Source organism: Amblyraja radiata, chromosome X (genome assembly GCF_010909765.2).
Source record: "Amblyraja radiata isolate CabotCenter1 chromosome X, sAmbRad1.1.pri, whole genome shotgun sequence".
NCBI lineage: Eukaryota > Metazoa > Chordata > Chondrichthyes > Rajiformes > Rajidae > Amblyraja > Amblyraja radiata.
In genome coordinates this window covers 4,013,932-4,033,229 of record NC_045999.1, presented here as the reverse complement: position 1 = coordinate 4,033,229, position 19,298 = coordinate 4,013,932, and the positions used below count along the sequence as shown (strand labels likewise).

The 19,298-nt window shown below is 47.9% G+C and overlaps 1 protein-coding gene across 1 annotated transcript in view; it reads left to right on the top strand.

The window, feature by feature from the left end:
- Positions 1–19,298, top strand: part of LOC116968242 (collagen and calcium-binding EGF domain-containing protein 1-like) — a 93,826-nt gene that overhangs the window by 43,938 nt on the left and 30,590 nt on the right. Inside the window, exons 3-4 of the mRNA XM_033014924.1 lie at positions 5,183–5,235; positions 18,986–19,120. Coding sequence (XP_032870815.1) covers positions 5,183–5,235; positions 18,986–19,120 — 188 coding nt within the window. The remainder of the gene's footprint in view (positions 1–5,182; positions 5,236–18,985; positions 19,121–19,298) is intronic.

Genomic DNA, 19,298 nt, shown 5'->3' with positions numbered 1-19,298 from the left:
CTGAACTGTTTTTATTGTTTATTAATTATATATTGAGCACTGGTTTTTCATCTTTCCGTTTCGGTACATATGACAATAAAACACTCTTGACTTGGCCTCACATTGACCATTGAACCTTCCAGCACCATCCGATAACATTCAGTTCCAGCTCTGGAGGAGAGTTGATTCACCCTGCTCAGAGAGCAAAAGGTTTCCACTCTGAGTACGTTCAATTCGCTGTCAAATGTTAGTTTTAACTGCTCCAGTCCCCAGCCTTCTCTCCACTTCCCCCACCGCTCACCCTGGTTAAATGGAGATCGTAACAACTTGTCTGTCAGACGTGGCTGCTTAATGTGAATGGAGAGATGCCATTGTGAACTAACCCAGGTCACAATGCTGGGGGGGCAGAGTGGCGCAGTGGTAGAGTTGCTGCCTCACCGCCAGAGACCCGGGTTCGATCCTCACTAAGGGTGCAGTCAGGCAAGCTCCTCCACTGTCATGCTGTGACAACAGAGAGGATAAGACAGAGTTTCTTCCCACAGGCCACCAGGACTGTAAACTCTCACCAGGAACTAACTTACAGTTGTGTTGTGTCTTTTGAAAAAAAGAATTTCTCTAAAATGTAAATACTGGTACTGCTCTATTCTAAGGTACACAAAATTGCTGGGGAAACTCAGCGGGTGCAGCAGCATCTATGGAGCGAAGGAAATAGGCGACGTTTCGGGCCGAAACCCTTCTTCAGACTGATGGGGGATGGGGGGGGGAGAAAGAAGGAAAAGGGGAGGAGGAGGAGGAGCCTGAGGGCGGGCGGATGGGAGGGTGGGAGGAGACAGCTAGAGAGTTAAGGAAGGGGAGGAGACAGCAAGGACTAGCAAAATTGGGAGAATTCAATGTTAATGCCATCCGGACGCAAGGTCCCCAGACGGAATATGAGGTGCTATACTGCTCTATTCTGTTCTGTTGTTCTGCGGTTTTTGCACAATCTGCAGGCATTGCCACTTTCATTCCACTGCACATCTTGTCTGTGTATGTGACAAATAAACTTGACTTGAGTCTGTACGGAGTTTGTACGTTCTCCCCGTGACCTGGCGTGGGTTTTCTTCGAGATCTTCAGTTAGCTCCCACACTCCAAAGACGTACAGGTTTATAGGTTTTTTAAAAATTGGTTTATGAAAATTGTCAATTGCCCCCTGGTGTGTGTAGATAGTGTTAGTGTACGGGGTGATCGCTGGTCGGCACGGACTCGGTGGACCAAGGGGTCTGTTTCCGCACTGTATCTCTGTATCTCGTTGGAGAATGAAGCTGATGACTGCATGGGTTCAATCCTGACCATGGGTGTCTGTCTGCATGGAGTTTGTACGTTCTCCCCTTGATCTGCATGGGTTATCTCCAGGATGTTCTGGTTTCATAGAAACATAGACAATAGGTGCAGGAGTAGGCCATTCGGCCCTTCGAGCCTGCACCGCCATTCAATATGATCATGGCTGATCATCCAACTCAGTATCCTATACCTGCCTTCTCTCCATACCCCCTGATCCCTTTAGCCACAAGGGCCACATCTAACTCCCTCTTAAATATAGCCAATGAACTGTGGCCTCAACTACCTTCTGTGGCAGAGAATTACACAGATTCACCACTCTCTGTGTGAAAAATGTTTTCCTCATCTCGGTCCTAAAAGATTTCCCCCTTATCCTTAAACTGCGACCCCTTGTCTGGACTTCCCCAACATCGGGAATAATCTTCCTGCATCTAGCCTGTCCAACCCCTTAAGAATTTTGTAAGTTTCTAGAAGATCCCATCTCAATCTTCTAAATTCTAGCGAGTACAAGCCACCCACATTCTAAAGAAGTACAGCTTCATAGGTTAATGGCTTGGTTTCAATGTAAATTGTCCCTAGTTTGTGTAGGATAGTATTAGTGTGCGGGGGATCGGTGCGGATTTGGTGGGCTGAAGGGCCTGTTTCCGCACTGTATCTCTAAACTAAACTAAACTATACATACGGAGCCTGTGCGACACCTTGTGGACAGTCCTCATAGGCTCCAAAGCCACACTCAGCAAAATCAATAATCCCACTCTCACCATCGACGGCACCACTGTCTCCCCATCTCCCCAGGCCCGCAACCTTGGCGTGATCTTTGATTCCACCCTCTCCCTTGAGCCTCACATCCGCCATGTCATTAAAACCTCCTTCTTTCATCTCCGCAACATCGCCAAACTCAGACCCTCTCTCACACCTCCCGCTGCTGAAAGACTCATCCATGCCTTCATCTCCTCCCGACTGGACTATTGCAACTCACTTCTCCTTGTCATCAGCTCCACCTACATCAACCGACTCCAACTGGTCCAGAACGCAGCCGCCCGACTCATCACCCACACCAAATCCTGGCATCACATCACTCCAGTCCTCAAACAACTTCACTGGCTTCCCATCTCCCACCGGATCACCTACAAAATCCTGATCCTCACCTACAAAGCCCTCCACCATCTGGCCCCCCCATATCTCACTGACCTCCTCTCCCCCTACCAACCCTCACGGTCCCTCAGATCCACACCAGCCGGTCTCCTCTCCATCCACAAGTCCAACCTCCGCAGTTTAGGGGACAGAGCCTTCTCCAGGGCAGCTCCCAGGCTCTGGAACTCCCTCCCCCAACTGATCCGCAATTCCGTGTCCCTCACCATCTTCCAGTCCCGCCTCAAGACCCATTCTTCACCTCTGCCTATCCTTAGCCCCACGTCCCCCTCCCTTTTCATCTGTGCATTAATTGCCTTATTATTGTGTTTTGTATTGAATTCTGTCTTTACTTTGTGTACTAGTCATGTCTCTACTATTTATTTCATTCCCCTTACATGTTTTTCCTCTATCTGCAAAATTTTTGTAAGGTGTCCTTGAGACTCTTGAAAGGCGCCCATAAATAAAATGTATTATTATTATTATTAGTCCCCAGCTCTGCAGTCAGCTCCCTCAGTAACCACAAACCAACCATTTACTGCCCGTGTGGGCGGGGACTGCAGATCCTGGTTTACAGCCGTAGACACAAAAAGCTGGAGTAACTCAGCGGGACAGGCAGCATCTCTGGAGAGAAGGAATGGGTGACGCTTCGGGTCGAGGACCTGCTGCCTGACTGCCTTTCAGCTGCAATCAAAGCTAAAAGTGTGGCATTAAGCTATTTTTACAAACAGATCCTTGTAAATGCTAGTATTTTGTACAATGATGAAAAACTCCTTTGAACTCTCTGTTCAATGAAATATAATAACTTATCAGTAATTTTATACGAGGTGCTTTTTGTGTTTAACTTTTAAAAGATTTGCACTTACAGAGTGCCGTTCATATCTTTCATTACATCCCCCAGCACTTTACAAAATAAACTAGGGTATTGTTCGATTCATCTCTGCACCACTGAGAGCATTGGACTTTGCCTATGGAACTGAAGAACTTCAATGTGTAGGAAGGAACTGCAGATGCTGGTTTACACTGAAGATAGACACAAAACGCTGGAGTAACTCAGCGGGACAGGCAGCATCTCTGGAGAGAAGAGGAATGGGTCGATACCCTTCTTCAATAGACAATAGACAATAGGTGCAGGAGTAGGCCCTTCGGCCCTTCGAGCCAGCACCGCCATTCAATGTGATCATGGCTGATCATCCACAATCAGTACCCCGTTCCTGCCTTCTCCACATATCCCCTGACTCCGCTATTTTTAAGAGCCCTATCTAGCTCTCTCTTGAAAGCATCCAGAGAACCTGCCTCCACCGCCCTCTGAGGCAGAGAATTCCACACTCACCACCCTCTGTGAGAAAAAGCGTTTCCTCGTCTCCGTTCTAAATGGCTAACTCCTTATTCTTAAACTGTGTGGCCCCTGGTTCTGGACTCCCCCAACATCGGGAACATGTTTCCTGCCTCTAGCGTGTCCAAACCCTTAATAATCTTATATGTTTCAATGAGATGCCCTCTCATCCTTCTAAACTCCAGAGTGTACAAGCTTGAGAGTCAGGGGAGAGGATAGCTAGAGATTTTGAAGGGTACAATGTGAATGAAAAGTGTGAAAATGACAGATCAAAGCAGACGATGGTCAAGGAAATGGAGCATGGTTCATTGTTGGCTGAGGGGAAGGTGAGAATGATGCATACAAACTAACATTAATCAGGAAGACAGTGAAACTAGCCGGAGACCTGGGATAGGGGAGGGACGCGGAGAGAGGGAAAGCAAGGGTCACTTGAAGTTAGAGAAATCAATATTCGCAACACTGGTATCCCTTGCTTTCCCTCTCCGTACAGATGCTGTCTGTACGGAGTTTGTAGTTCTCCCTGTGACCGCGTGGGTTTTCTCTGGGTGCTCTGGTTTCCTCCCACATCACCAAAACGTGCAGGTTTGTAGGTTACTTGGCCGTCTGTAAATCGCCCTTATTGTGCGGAGAATGGGAAAAGTGGGATAACATAGAACTATTGTGAACAGGTGATAGATGGTCAGCGTGGACTAGGTGGGCCAAAGGGCCTGTTTTCACGCTGTATCTCGAAACTAAACTAATTATAGTGTAACAGCATTACCTTTGCAGAGAAAAGCGCAAGGTCGGGAATGGGGTAGTTTGGAGGATTGAGGCGACACCCTAGCTTATGGGAGAACAATTCCGGATGGCCTGCCAACTCAGTGTAAAATCACACAGTGTGGGAAAAAGCCCTTCGGCCCTTCTAGAGCATACTGTCCATCAAACACCCATTTACACCTGAACCAACAACTTTGAAGGAGAGGGGACTAATCATTGAGACAAATCAATAGAGCCCATCCTATTGAGATAGATGATACAATATTAGATCTTAGGTTGACCCCATAACTCAGTTTAGCTTAGTTTAGAGATACAGTGCGGAAAAAGGCTCTTCAGCCCACCGAGTCTGCACTGACCAGCGATCCCTACACACTAACACTATCCAACGTACACTTGGGGCAATTTAAAATTTCACCGAGGCCAATTAGACTACAAACCTTTGGAGTGTGGGAGGAAGCCAGAGCTCCCGGAGAAAACCCACGCAGGTCACGGGGTAGAACGTACAAACTCCGTACAGACAGCACCCGTAGCCGGGGTTGAAACCGGGTCTCTGGCGCTGCAAGGTGCACCATCGTGCTGCCCAGTTCACAACTCACTGCATCGACATGTACGGATTGTGCTTGCAACAAGGCTAATTCTTCTGTTTCCTTTCTAATCTTCAGGAGGAAATGTTGCAAGGGTTACAGATTTGTGCTTGGCCAGTGTATTCCTGAGGGTAAGTGGTTTATTCACGTTGAGTTACTCCAGCTTTTTGTGTCTATCATTGAGTCTGAAGGGTTTTGACTTGAAATGTCATCAGTCCATGTTGTCCAGAGAGGCTGCCTGGCCCGCTGAGTTACTCCAGTTCCCCTTCCCAGTTCTCCCACCAGTCTAATGCCCCTGTCCCACTTAGGAAACCTGACGGAAACCTCTGGAGACTTTGCGCCCCACCCAAGGTTTCCGTGCGGTTTCCGGAGGTTTTTGTCAGTCTCCCTACCTGCTTCCACTACCTGCAACCTCCGGCAACCACCTGCAACCTCCGGGAACCGCACGGAAACCTTGGGTGGGGCGCAAAGTCTCCAGAGGTTTCCGTTCAGGTTTCCTAAGTGGGACAGGGGCTTTACTGTCTCCACCTACATTCTATCTTTGTCCCGCCCTCTCCCCTGATATCAGTCTGAAGAAGGGTCTCGACCCGAAACGTCACCCATTCCTTCTCCCCAGAGATGCTGCCTGTCCCGCTGAGTTACTCCAGCATTCTGTGTCTAGGGCAGGCAGCATCTCTGGAGAACATGGATAGGTGACATTTTGGGTCAGGACTCATCCTCAGACAGATTGTAGGAGAGGAGAAAAAGTTGGAGTCTATGGATCTGGGGATGGGATAAGGCCCGGCAAATGTTTTGGTGAATACAAGGGAGGGTTTTTTTTTTGCTGGACAGATGGTTGGACAAAGGCCAGAGTTGATCAAAGAAAAAGTGTGAGATGAGGAGATAAAGATAGAAGAGATACGAATATAAGTGGAAGGAATATAGAGGAAGGGACCTTGAGAATTTGATGGGACTGGACATTTACTCGCTGGAGTTTAGAAGGATGAAGGTGGAATCTCATTGAAACCTGCTGAATAATGAATGAAAGGCCTGGATAGAGAACACATGGAGAGGATGTTTCCACTAGTGAGAGAATCTAGGACCAGAGGGCACAGCCAGAGAATAAAAGGATGAACCTATGGTATGGAGATGAGGGGGAATTTCTTTAGCCAGAGGGTAGTGAATCTATATAATTCATTGCCACAGACGGCAGTGGAGGCCAAGTCATTGGATATTTTTAAAGCAGGGATTGATATGTTCTTGTGTTCAAGAAGGAACTGTAGATGCTGGAAAATCGAAGGTAGACAAAAATGCTGGAGAAACTCAGCGGGTGCAGCAGCATCTATGGAGCGAAGGAAATAGGCAACGTTTCGGGTCGAAACCCGAAGGAAATAGGCAACGTTTTGGGTCGAAACCCGAAGGGTTTCGGGACGAAACGTTGCCTATTTCCTTCGCTCCATAGATGCTGCCACACCCGCTGAGTTTCGACCCGAAACGTTGCCTATTTCCTTTGGGTTTCGGCCCTGAAACGTTGCCTATTTCCTTCGCTCCACAGATGCTGCTGCACCCGCTGAGTTTCTCCAGCATTGATATGTTCTTGATTAGTAAAGGTGTCAAAGATTACGGGGAGAAGGCAGGAGAACGGGGTTGACAGGGAATAAAACAGCTCAGCTATCATTGAATGGGGGAGCAGACTTGATGGGCCAATTGGCTAATTTTGTTCCAATTTCTTACAAATGAATGTCATGTTTTAACAGTGCTTAACTTTAACACTGTTCAACTCTAATAACTCTTAATTTCTGTCTTAAATGAACCAAATGTCCCAAGTACAACAAGCTCTTCCACACAGCTGCTGCCAGCTGTGGCTCATCCTTTTTGTAAAGGAGTATTTCCTGACATCCATCTGTAAACTCTCCCTTTATAACCCTGATGTCAATGCACTCCTGCCCTGTTGCAGCAAACCTCCCCAGGTTTATATTGTCAATATTTGGCTGAACCTTAACAAGGCTCTGCGTGTGATATTTGTTTCTGAGTGCCTCTACTCCTCGCTCACATTGCTCTCTGCTCGAATCACCGCTTTGCTCCCTGTGTAGTTAATCTCAGGCTTGGCGGGGGGGGGGCGACAACTCATTAACCTCCCAAGGTACAGTCTGACTAAAATATACGCAGTCACGGGATTGCCGATGAGGAAGTCCACATCAGTCTTCCTGGAGATTTGGAAGGCCACATGGGCGGTACAGCACCAGAGATCCGGGTTCGATCCCGACTACTGCTTCTGTCTGTACGGAGTTTGCACGCCCTCCCCGTGAACTGCGTGGGTTTTCTCCGAGATCTTCCGGTTTCCTCCCACACTCCAAAGACGTACAGGTTCGTAAGCTAATTGGCTTGGTAGGAATGAAAAATTGTCCCGAGTGTGTAAATGTGCGGGGATCGCTGGGAGGATTCGGTGGGCCGAATGGTTTGTTTCCACGCTGTATCTCTAAACTAAACTAAAAAATCCTGGAGTTTCCCACCCAACTGTTAGACCACAGCAATTCAAGGTGGTGGCTTGCAAGATGAGAGGAGAGTCTGAAGAAGGGTTTCGACCCGAAACGTTGCCTATTTCCTTCGCTCCATAGATGCTGCCGCACCCGCTGAGTTTCTCCAGCATTTTTGTCTACCTTCGATTTCCCAGCATCTGCAGTTCTTTCTTAAATAAAAAAATGATGCTTTCTTGACTGTGTTCTCAATGGGCCGATCCACTTTCAAGGGTATACATGCATGCTGACCCAGTTCCCTACCTCCCGAGTCATCTAATCTTGTTGAGTTGAATCTAATCTAATCTAATCTAATCTAATCTGTGGGAAGGAACTGCAGATGCTGGTTTATAGAGGGCAGTGGAGGCCAAATCACTGGATGGATTTAAGAGAGAGTTAGATAGAGCTCTCGGGGCGAGTGGAGTCAAGGGATATGGGGAGAAGGCAGGCACGGGTTATTGATTGGGGACGATCAGCCATGATCACAATAAATGGCGGTGCTGGCTCGAAGGACCGAATGGCCTCCTCCTGCACCTATTTTCTATGTTTCTATGTAACCGAAGATAGGCACAAAATGCTGGAGTAACTCAGCAGGACAGGCAGCATCTCTGGACACAAAATGCTGGATTAAAAAGCAGTCTTGAAGAAGAGTCTCGACCCGATACGTCACCCATTCCTTCTCTCCAGAGATGCTGCCTGTCTCGCTGAGTTACTCCAGCATTTTGTGTCTATCCCAGATCATCTGTGGGAGCCATGATAAAGGGCTACTGTCATTAACATGGATGCTACATACAACAGGCAGCAACCTACTAACCCCAATTAGATCTGAAATTGTACTTCCTCCTGAAGTCTAATATGCAGAGCCAGCACAAGTCGTGGCTGCCGTGGGCATCGGTGAACATCGCACGATTGAAAGGAAAAGAAAAAAAAATTAATATTTGTATAATATTTTTCATCATCTCAAAGTACAGTGAATGAAATATTCTTGTATCTGAGAACTGCAGATGCTGATTTACAAAAAAATGTTAGGGAGACAAAAATGCTGGAGAAACTCAGCGGGTAAGGCAGCATCTATGGAGCGAAGGAAATAGGCAACATTTCGGGCCGAAACCCGGAAGGGTTTCGGCCTGAAACGTTGCCTATTTCCTTCAGTTTCTTCAAAACTGTTACCTGTCCATGTTCTCCACAGATGATGCCTGACCCGCTGAGTTACTCCAGTACTTTGTGCTTTTCCCTGTATCCTCACTCAGTGTGGTGCGTACATGGACAAGCTACTGGAGGAGGTAAGTGTAGGAAGGAACTGCAGATGCTGGTTTACATCGAAGATACTGTACACAAAATGCTGGAGTAACTCAGCAGGACAGGCAGCGTCTCTGGACAGTCGAGGCAGGTACAATAACAACATTTACAAGACACTTGGACAGGTACATGATTTGGAAAAGTTTAGAAGGATATGGACCAAGTGCAGACAAATTGGACTAGTTCAGATGGGACATCTTAGATGACATGGATTGGACTAAAGGGCCTGTTCCTTCGCTGAATTACTATATGATACCAAGTTGCACATTCTTAACACTCAACAGAATAGATTGATGCAGTGTGGAAACAGGCCCTTCGGCCTAACTTGCCCACACCAGCCAACAAGTCCCAGCTACACTCGTCCAACCTGCATCCCTCCAAACCTGTCCTATCCATGTACCCGTTGAACTGTTTCTTAAACGTTGGGATAGTCCCAACCTCAACTACCTGCTCTGGCAGCTTCGAGCCAGCACCGCCATTCAATATGATCATGAATGAATCAATAAGTTTATTGGCCAAGTATTCACATACAAGGAATTTGCCTTGATGCTCTGCCCGCAAGTGACAACATGACATACAGTGACAGACAGTGATCATGGCTGATCATCCAAAAACAGTACCACGATCCTGCTTTCTCCCCATACCCCTTGATTCCGTTAGCCCTAAGAGCTATATCTAACTCTCTTAAATACATCCAGTGAATTGGCCTCCACTGCCTTCTGTGGCAGAGAATTCCACAGATTCTCAACTCTCTGGGTGAAAAAGTTCTCGGTCCTAAATGGCCTCCCCCTTAGTCTTCCACTGTGACCCCCTGGTTCTGGACCGAAATTTGGAACTGGGATCGAAATTTGGTTTGCAGGGTTGTGACTGGAGTTTTGAACTGTTCAGGCCGCTGTTTAATTAAATGCAGAATGTTTTGGAGAAATGCCAGGGCAATGTAACACTTCCCTTTTCAAACATACTGCCCTGTCAAGTCATCCTGGCAATTAGCGAGACATCTTTTACGAGAAAATTGCCCAATTTTCATGTTTGTCCAGTTATAAATCAAGTCCAAGATGGAAGAGAAACATCTGGTGATGCCTGACCTAAAACACTGAGATATTTGTTCTGGCAGACTATAAGGTCTTTGCTTTTGCTGAATTGCTGTGTAGCCTCGACTGGAACATCGGCTTTCATATCCGATGCCTTCCGTAAGTAATATGGTTCGCAAGTGACGAGGTTACATACAAACATGTGATCTGAACTATTAACATTCTCAAGAATCGAGAGTGTTTAAATGTCATGTGTCCCAGATAGAACAATGACATTCTTACTTGCTGCAGCACAACAGAATATGTGAACATAGTACACTGTAAACAATATAATAAACAAGAAAACTCAAGAATCAAGATTCAAGAGAGTTTATTGTCATGTGTCCCAGATAGTCTCCTGCCCAGAGTAGGGGAACCGAGCACTAGAGGGTATAGGTTTAAGGTGAGGAGGGAATAATTTAATCGGAAACTGATGGGGTAATGTTTTCACACAAAGGGTGGCAGGCATATGCAATGAGCTGCCAGAGGAGGTAGTTGAGGAGGTATAATTGCAATATTTAAGAAACATGTAGACATGTATGTGCATAGGACCCACCAGTGGTATAAACATTGACTTCTCCAACTTCATGTAACACTTGCTTTCTCTCTCTCTCCATCCCTCCCCCTTCCCTGTTCTCCGAACAGTCTGACTGTCTCTGACTACATTTTATCGCTGTTTGCTGTGTTATACCTTCTCCCAGCTAACAACGATCTATTCTACATTTTCCTTGATCTCCATCCCCTCTGCCCTGTTTTCACACCTTACGCATCCTTATCCATGTATCTCCCTCTCCCCTGTCATCATCATATCGGGACGACAGATGGCACAATGGGCTATGTGTTCGGCTGGCAACCGGAAGGTAGCAGGTTCGAATCCCGCTTGGAGTGCATACTGTCGTTGTGTCCTTGGGCAAGACACTTCACCCACCTTTGCCTGTGTGTGAATGTGTGTGAGTGATTGGTGGTGGTCGGAGGGGCCGTAGGCGCAGATTGGCAGCCACGCTTCCGTCAGTCTGCCCCAGGGCAACTGTGGCTACAGAAGTAGCTTACCACCACCGAGTGTGACTGAGGAGTGAATGAATAATGTGATGTAAAGCGCCTTGAGTATTAGAAAGGCGCTATATAAATCCCATCCATTATTATTATTATTATTATTATTATCAGTCTGAAGAAGGGTCTCGACCCGAAACGTCGCCCATTCCTTCTCTCCAGAGATGCTGCCTGTCCCGCTGAGCTACTCCAGCATTCTGTGTCTGTCTATGTGCATGGGACAGGTTTAGATGGATATGGGCCAAATGCATCAGGGTTGCCAATGCTTTGGGTCAGAACTCTTCTTAAAAACTAAACCAAAACGTTCTCCAGAGATGCTGTCTGACACCATTGAGCTACTCCAGTATTCTGAGTCTTCTTTTGTAAACCAGCATCTGCAGTTCCCCATTTTAACATTTGTGCCCATCCCTAGTTGGGCTGTGGAGGTGGTCTATTTTAATGGTAGTAAAGCCTAGAGGGGCTGAATGGACTGCTTGAGTTAATCAGGAGGTTTAAATCCATAGGAGCATTGCAATATCCCTGTACACCACTAGGTGGACTGCTCACTGCTCTTGTTTCACAGAAGTAAATGTACTATTTGCAAACTGCATCTGTGTCCCATCTCCATAACGCATTTGGGTCGCACATCAGAGGAAGGATGTGCTGGCATTGGAGAGGGTCCAGAGGAGGTTTACGAGAATGATCCCAGGAATGATTGGGCTAACATATGATAAGCGTTTGACGGTCCTGGGACTGTAATATACGATACAATTTATTTGTCATTTGGACCCCTTGAGGTCCAAACGAAATGTCGTTTCTGCAGCCATACATTACAAACAAATAGACCCAAGACACAACATAATTTACATAAACATCCATCACATTGCTGTGATGGAAGGCCAAAAAAACTTCTCTCTCCACTGCACTCTCCTCCCCGATGTCAGAGTCAAAGTCAAAGCCCCCGGCGGGCGATGGCGATTGTCCCGCGGCCATTAAAGCCACGCCGGGTGATGCAAGGTCGCACACCGGGTTCTTGATGTTAGAGCCCCGGCGTGCCCCAGCAGGGGCGATGATGTAAGGCCCCGCTCCAGGTGCTCTTCAACCCCGCAACTCGGGCGGGAGAAGTCGCCGTTGCGGGAGCCCTGAAAAGCGGTCTCCCTCCAGGGACCCGCGGGCTCCCGGTGCCGCAGTCCGCCAGACCCGCAGTTGCAGCCTCCGAACTCCGGAGGTCGGGCCGCAGCAGCGCTCCACCACCGCTCCACCCGCTCTGGACTCGGCCAGCTCCGTGACGGTGAGGTGAGTAGTCGGCACCAGAGCTCCCGGTCTTCCTGTTGGAGGCCGCTCCTCGTTGCAGCCCCAACGACAACGGAGACCCGACAAAGAAAAGGTCGGGTCTCCCGTGCAGGGAGAGATTTAAAAGTTACCCCCTCCCTCCCACCCCACCCCCACCCCCCCACACACATGCCCCAACAACAAATAACAAAAACTACATAAAAACATAGACATAAAATAATAAAAACGCAGACGGACTGCAGAGGCCTCTGCTGACGAGAGTCGCGCCGCCTACCGTAGTTTAGAAGCATGAGGGGGGGGCAACTTCATTGAAACTTACTGAATAGTGAAAGGCCTGGATAGAATGGATCTTTTTTAGATATAGGGTCATACAGCGTGAAAACAGGGTCTTTCAGCCCAACTTGTTGACCACCGACCAACATGCCCAATCCACACGAGACACATCAGCCTGCATTTGGCCCATATCCCCCGAAGTGGATCTAATCCATGAACCTGTCCAAATGTTTCTTAAATGGTTTTGTAGTAGCCCCCCTCTCGGTCATGACTGACAATAGGTGATGCATCGTGGTCAGATGCAAGCCTGGGCGATCGATGTCATATGGAGGACAGGCTGTTGCCCATGCAGCACGTCCCCCCTCCCCATGTCGCTGATCGATCCAAAGGAACAGCCGGGCCGTTACAGTTTGGCACCAGCGCCGTCGCAGGAGCTGCCAGAGCGAGGTTGTAGACAACGACGAACTGCCTTAGGGGCTCCGACTCCGGATTTCCTTGAGGTTCACTCCTGGAGCCTTTTCCACGACTGCATATGGCCACAAGGCAGTGGAGACTTTAAAACAGGGTTTTCCCTCTCCTAGATGGACTGCCTTCCCAGGCTGACGAGCCCCATTTTAAATGGTACGAAACGTTAAAAGGGTGCGCCTGTCTCCGCCCAGTGCGGGATTTTAGGTTAATTGCCTTCTGTAAATTTCCCCTCGTGTGTGGGATAGAACTAGCATTGGTCAGCCTGGACTCGATGGGCCGAAGGGCCTGTGGATTTCCACGCTACATCTCTAAACTCGGTTTGCTCACCAACCATGCATCTGGGTTAAGTTTATTTGCCTGAATTTCATATTCATGGTATGCAAAGCAATGTTAGTGTTGTGGTACTCCAAGAAAGAGATGGCAAGGTCAACTTCAGTTAAATATAATGCTGATGGCTTCATGGTATGACTAACCTCCGACCACTTTGTCTTTCCCACCAATCTAATATTCACGACACAATGAAATTAAACACACTATTATAATTTTTTCAAAAATCCAACTAATGGCCTCTCAGGAGAATTGTTTGCAGATCCATCCAAAAGATTTTGATTTAATTGCCGGATTTGTTGGGTAAAATTGGAAGAATTATATGGCCTAAGGGTCATTTTTGACTAACAACATCCAAAAAAGCCTTTCAATTCCGCAGTTTATGTTTCGAGGGGTGTTTCTTGTTATTGTAAGTGTGTTCAAATTTGGTACTTTGTTTGGCTCAGTCCAGTTCAGTTTAGTTTATTGTCACGTGTACCGAGGTACAGTGAAAAGCTTTTGTTGCGTGCTAACCAGTCAGCGGAAAGACCATACCTGATTATAATCGAGCTACATACAGTGTATAGATACTTGATAAGGGAATAATGTTTAGTGCAAGGTCAAGCCAGCAAAGTTTGATAGACACACAAAGTGCTGGAGTAACTCAGCGGGACAGGCAGCATCTCTGGAGAGAAGGAATGGGTGACGTTTGGGGCCGAGACCCTTCTTCAGACACTTATGCCCCTGTCCCACTTAGGAAACCTGAACGGAAACCTCTGGAGACTTTGCGCCCCACCCAAGGTTTCCGTGTGGTTCCCGGAGGTTTTTGTCAGTCTCCCTACCTGCTTCCACTACCTGCAACCTCCGGCAACCACCTGCAACCTCCGGGAACCGCACAGAAACCTTGGGCAAAGTCTCCAGAGGTTTCCGTTCGGGTTTCCTAAGTGGGACAGGGGCATAAGAGACTGCGATTTGATCATCACTTGGTGAATCTCCCTGCTCTAGATTTAGATTTTAAACCGACGTAACCAATCTGAACAAACCGAAGATGAATGACTACTTTGAAGGAATACTTTATTGTCATGTAACAATTCACAGTGAAAGTCTTTACTTGCACACACAAGGTAAGCAAATAGTAACCACACAAAGGGCGCGTAGAGTGTATTCCTCGCCAGGTCCTCCTTTGTTCCGTCGACCCAGGGTCCCTTGGCTCATGAGACTGCGACCCGCGAGTGACACACACGACTTAGCCTGACCCACTGAGTTCTTCCAGCACTCTGTGTTTCACATTATTTTACCCATGTGTAATATCTTATGGGCCTGTCGCACTTACGCGACTTTTTCGGCGACTACCAGCACAGGTCGATACACAGCGTCGAAATTTTTTAACATGTTGAAAATCCAGTGGGGACCAGAACAAGGTACGACTCTTTGGGCGACTACTCACGACCGTACAGGCTTCACCCCGCGACATGTCGCCTGTATGGCCGTGAGTCGTCTCCTCAGTCGCCCAAAGAGTCGTAGCGTCTTTCTGGCCCGCCGCTGGATTTTCAACTTGTTGAATATTTTCGCCGGCCAAATGCCTCAAGTACTTCAGAGCCAATGAAATAGTGTTTGAAATTAAGTCATAGTTGTAATGTGGGCTGGAGACTTTGCGCCCCACCCAAAGTTTCCGTGCGGTTCCCGGTGGTGCAGCGGTAGAGTTGCTGCCTTGCAGCACTATTCAGCGCCAGGGTTGCGGGTTCGATCCCGACTACTGGCGCTGTCTGTACGGAGTTTGTACGTTCTCCCCGTGTCCTGTGTGTGTCTTGTCCGAGTTCTTCGGTTTCCTCCCACACTACAAAGAGGTGCAGGTTTGCAGGTTAATTGGCTTGGTATAAATATAAAATTGCCCCTGGTGTGTATAGGATAGTGTTAGTGTGCGGGGATCGCTGGTCGGTGCGGACTCGGTGGGCCGAAGGGCCTGTTTCCGCGCTGTATCTCTAAACTAAACTGATCCAAATGCGGCAATGATTGACACACACACACAAGGCATACTTCCATAAATAGCTGGGTTTCGATCGTGTTGAGTGAGGGCTGTACATTGGGTGGAACAACAAACAAAACTGCCTGCTCCTCACTACAGATCCTTCACATTCAAGTGAGATGGCACCTGGCACTTCAGTCGAACTCTGCTGCGAAAAATGCAGCACCTCCCTCTGTGGATAATTGAGATGTCAATCTGTCCGCTGATCGTTAGAAAGAAACTTTCTCGTGTTATATATTTCCGCACGACACAGAAGAGGGCCATTCAGCCCATCTAATCTATGATGGCCCCCTCCCAGAACAACCTCACCGATCCCATTCCCCCACCTAAACTTGAACTACTATCTACCCCCTCGGACTTTGCTGGCTTTACATTTAACAAAACGTTATTCCCTTATCATGTATCTCCAGACTGATTCCTGGGATGGCAGGACTTTCATATGAAGAAAGACTGGATAGACTCGGCTTGTACTCGCTAGAATTTAGAAGATTGAGGGGGGATCTTATAGAAACTTACAAAATTCTTAAGGGGTTGGACAGGCTAGATGCAGGAAGATTATTCCCGATGTTGGGGAAGTCCAGAACTAGGGGTCACAGTTTAAGGATAAGGGGGAAGTCTTTTAGGACCGAGATGAGAAAAACATTTTTTACGCAGAGAGTGGTGAATCTGTGGAATTCTCTGCCACAGAAGGTAGTTGAGGCCAGTTCATTGGCTATATTTAAGAGGGAGTTAGATGTGGCTCTTGTGGCTAAAGGGATCAGGGGGTATGGAGAGAAGGCAGGTACAGGATACTGAGTTGGATGATCAGCCATGATCATATCGAATGGCGGTGCAGGCTCGAAGGGCCGAATGGCCTACTCCTGCACCTATTTTCTATGTTTCTATGTTTCTATCTGTACGCTGTGAATGGCTCGATTGTAATGACATATAGTCTTTCCACCGGCTGGATAGCACGCAACAAAAGCTTTTCACTGTACCTCGGTACACGTGACAATAAACTAAACTGCCCTGTTCCTACTCTGTAATTCCTCCCTGATTCTTCTGCCACCTACTTACAGTCCAGGTGCAATTAACGGCCACCAATTAACCTACTAACCACCGTGTCTTTGCAACTTGGGGGGGAAACCAGAGCAGCTGTAGGAAACCCGCAAGGTCCTAAGCGGAACATGCAAATCCACGCAGTCAGCACCAGAGGTCACGATCTTTTTCAGGTATTGCATTTCAAATTTTTGTGCATTAAATGTATCCTCGTTCCTTTTACTGTTATAATCGACTATCAGGCTTTAAAAAAAATCACACACAGAGTGCTGGAGTAACTCAGCAGGTCAGGCAGCATCTCTGGAGAACACGGATAGGCGACTTTTTTTGGTCGGCACCCATCTTCAGACGTCAGGCTTTATGAACTTATGGCTGAAAAGCTTGATGGAGGCACAAGGAGCTGCAGATTCTCATTTACAAAAAAAGGCTCAAAGTGCTGGAGTAACTCAGCTGGGCCAGGCAGCATCTCTGGAGGGTGTGGAGAGGTGACGTTCCAGGCCTGGCCTGCTGTCTGACGAAGGCCGATGACCCAAAATGTCGCCTGTCCTTGTCCTCCAGAGATGCTGCCTGAACTGCTGAGTTACTCCAGCACTCTGTTGGGGGAATACGGAGAGGTGATGCTTTGGAATGGACTGAAAGGAAGAAAGGGGTGGGTTGCGGACAGGATGCGGGCGGAGGGGGGGAGGATAGTGGAAACTGTGCAAACATAACCCGACTTTGACAGATTATGGATGAAAAATGATGCGTGGGAGACTGGATGTCCTCTTCAACAGCCACGCCAGATTTGTGCCATGCCAGAGGCACTTTCACATATGAAACATCTCCGGCTTCCTAGTCCTGTCACGCAATTACAGGCCTGTATAACACGTGAGTTTGTGCCTGCAATAGGTAAAGGCAAGTATTTGTCAGCATTAACTCGTTAGGAACTCCGTCAAAACTAATGATCCCTTCTGCATTTCCACGAAACATAATTCCACTCAGTTGTCCCATTGCCAGCTCTAAACTTTATCTTAGTAAATCTTAACAACCTGGCAGATTTATTTGCGTGAGGACTTGCTTCGCACCTTGATGGCTGCATATTTAAGCAGTGGGAGCGGTCGAAACTGCTACCAGCTACTACACGATACATTCCATCCATTCTCGGCTGAGCTGCTATGCCTGGGTGCCACTATAATAGGATGGATGACTGACTTACTTTCTCCAAAGCAAAACTATTTGCGTTTGCCAATGTTTAAACCAGTCTGGTGATGCGCAAAGGCACTGCCGCATTCCGGAGAGGATTGCTACAGTGGTGCAGGTGGTCCCCGATCGTGACCTCGGGTGCTGCCTGTGTGGAGTTTGCACGTTCTCCCAGTGACCGCGTGGGTTTCCTCTGGGTGCTCCGGTTTCCACCCACATCTCGAAGACACGTGGGTTTGTAGGTTAAATGTACTCTGTAATTTGGCCCGAATGGATGAGAATGTTGGATAACAAAGAACTTGTGTGGACGAGTGTTCGATGGCCAGTCTGATGCTCGGTGGGCTGAAGTAACTATTACAATGCCAGTGACATCGATCCTGACTACGGGTGCTGTCGGCATGGAGTTTGTATGTTCTCCGTGTGACCGCATGGGTTTTCTCCGGGTGCTCTGGTTTCCACCCACATGGCAAGACGTGCAGGCTTGTACGTCACGAAGCTTTCAAAAATATTCCGTTCACTGAATTTAAACCTCTCAGCTACCAAGGTGAGATTTGAACTCTTGGCTTTAACTTGAGCTCAGGATTGCTAATGGCCTTGTCCCACGGTACGAGTTCATTCCAAGAGCTCTCCCGAGTTTAAAAAAAAATCAAACTCGTGGTAAGCACAGAGAATGAACGTAGCGGGTACGTCGGAGCTCGGGGACGTCTCTTAGCGGCTCGTAACGCTAACGGCAGGTACTCGGGAAGACTCGCTAACGGCAGGTAAGCACGGGAAGACTCGTGAAGATTTTTCAACATGTTGAAAAATGTCCACGAGAGCCCCGAGTACCGACGAGCGGCCATTACCGTAAATCTCCGAGTTCGAATCAGGGGAAACTCGGGAGAACTCTTGGAATGAACTCATACTGTGGGACAGGGCCATGATTCTCTACATTAGTGACTGTACCACCATCAATGATCGCTTGAATCTTCATTGCGATGCAATTGAATGTTTAGTATGGTTTAGTTTAGAGATACAGCGTGGAAACAGGCCCTTCGGCCCACTGAGTCCGTGCCGACCAGCAATCCCCGCACACTAACGCCATCCTACACACACTAGGGACAATTTACACTTATACCAAGCCAATTAACCTACACACCTGCACGTCTTTGGAGTGTGGGAGGAAACCGAAGATCTCGGTGAAAAACCCACGCAGGTCACGGGGAGAACGTGCAAACTCCGTACAGACAGCACCCGTGGTCAGGATCGAACCCGGGTCCCTGGCGCTGTGAGGCGGTAGTGCTCCGCTACACCGCTGTGCCGCCCATGCAGATACGATGCCGAAACAATCAGATCAATGAAACCGTGTTATGGACAACCTCATGGTGAGCTCCCAGTACTAACCTGATGTCTTCCTCATCTGCAGATACGGATGTTTGTGCCGGCTCACCCTGTGAACAGCAGTGCACCGACAGTTTTGGGCATGTTGTCTGCACCTGTTACCCTGGATATCGTTTTGACCGAGAGCGACAAAGGAATCATCGTACGCCCTACTGCCTGGGTGAGATCTATAACCTCGTAATAGCCCTGTCCCACTGTACGAGTTCATCCAAGAGCTCTCCCGAGTTAAATAAAAAAAATCAAACTCGTGGTAAGCACGGAGAAAGTACGTCGCGGGTACGTGGGAGCTCGGGGACGTCTCTTAGCGGCTCGTAACGCTAACGGCAGGTACTTGATAA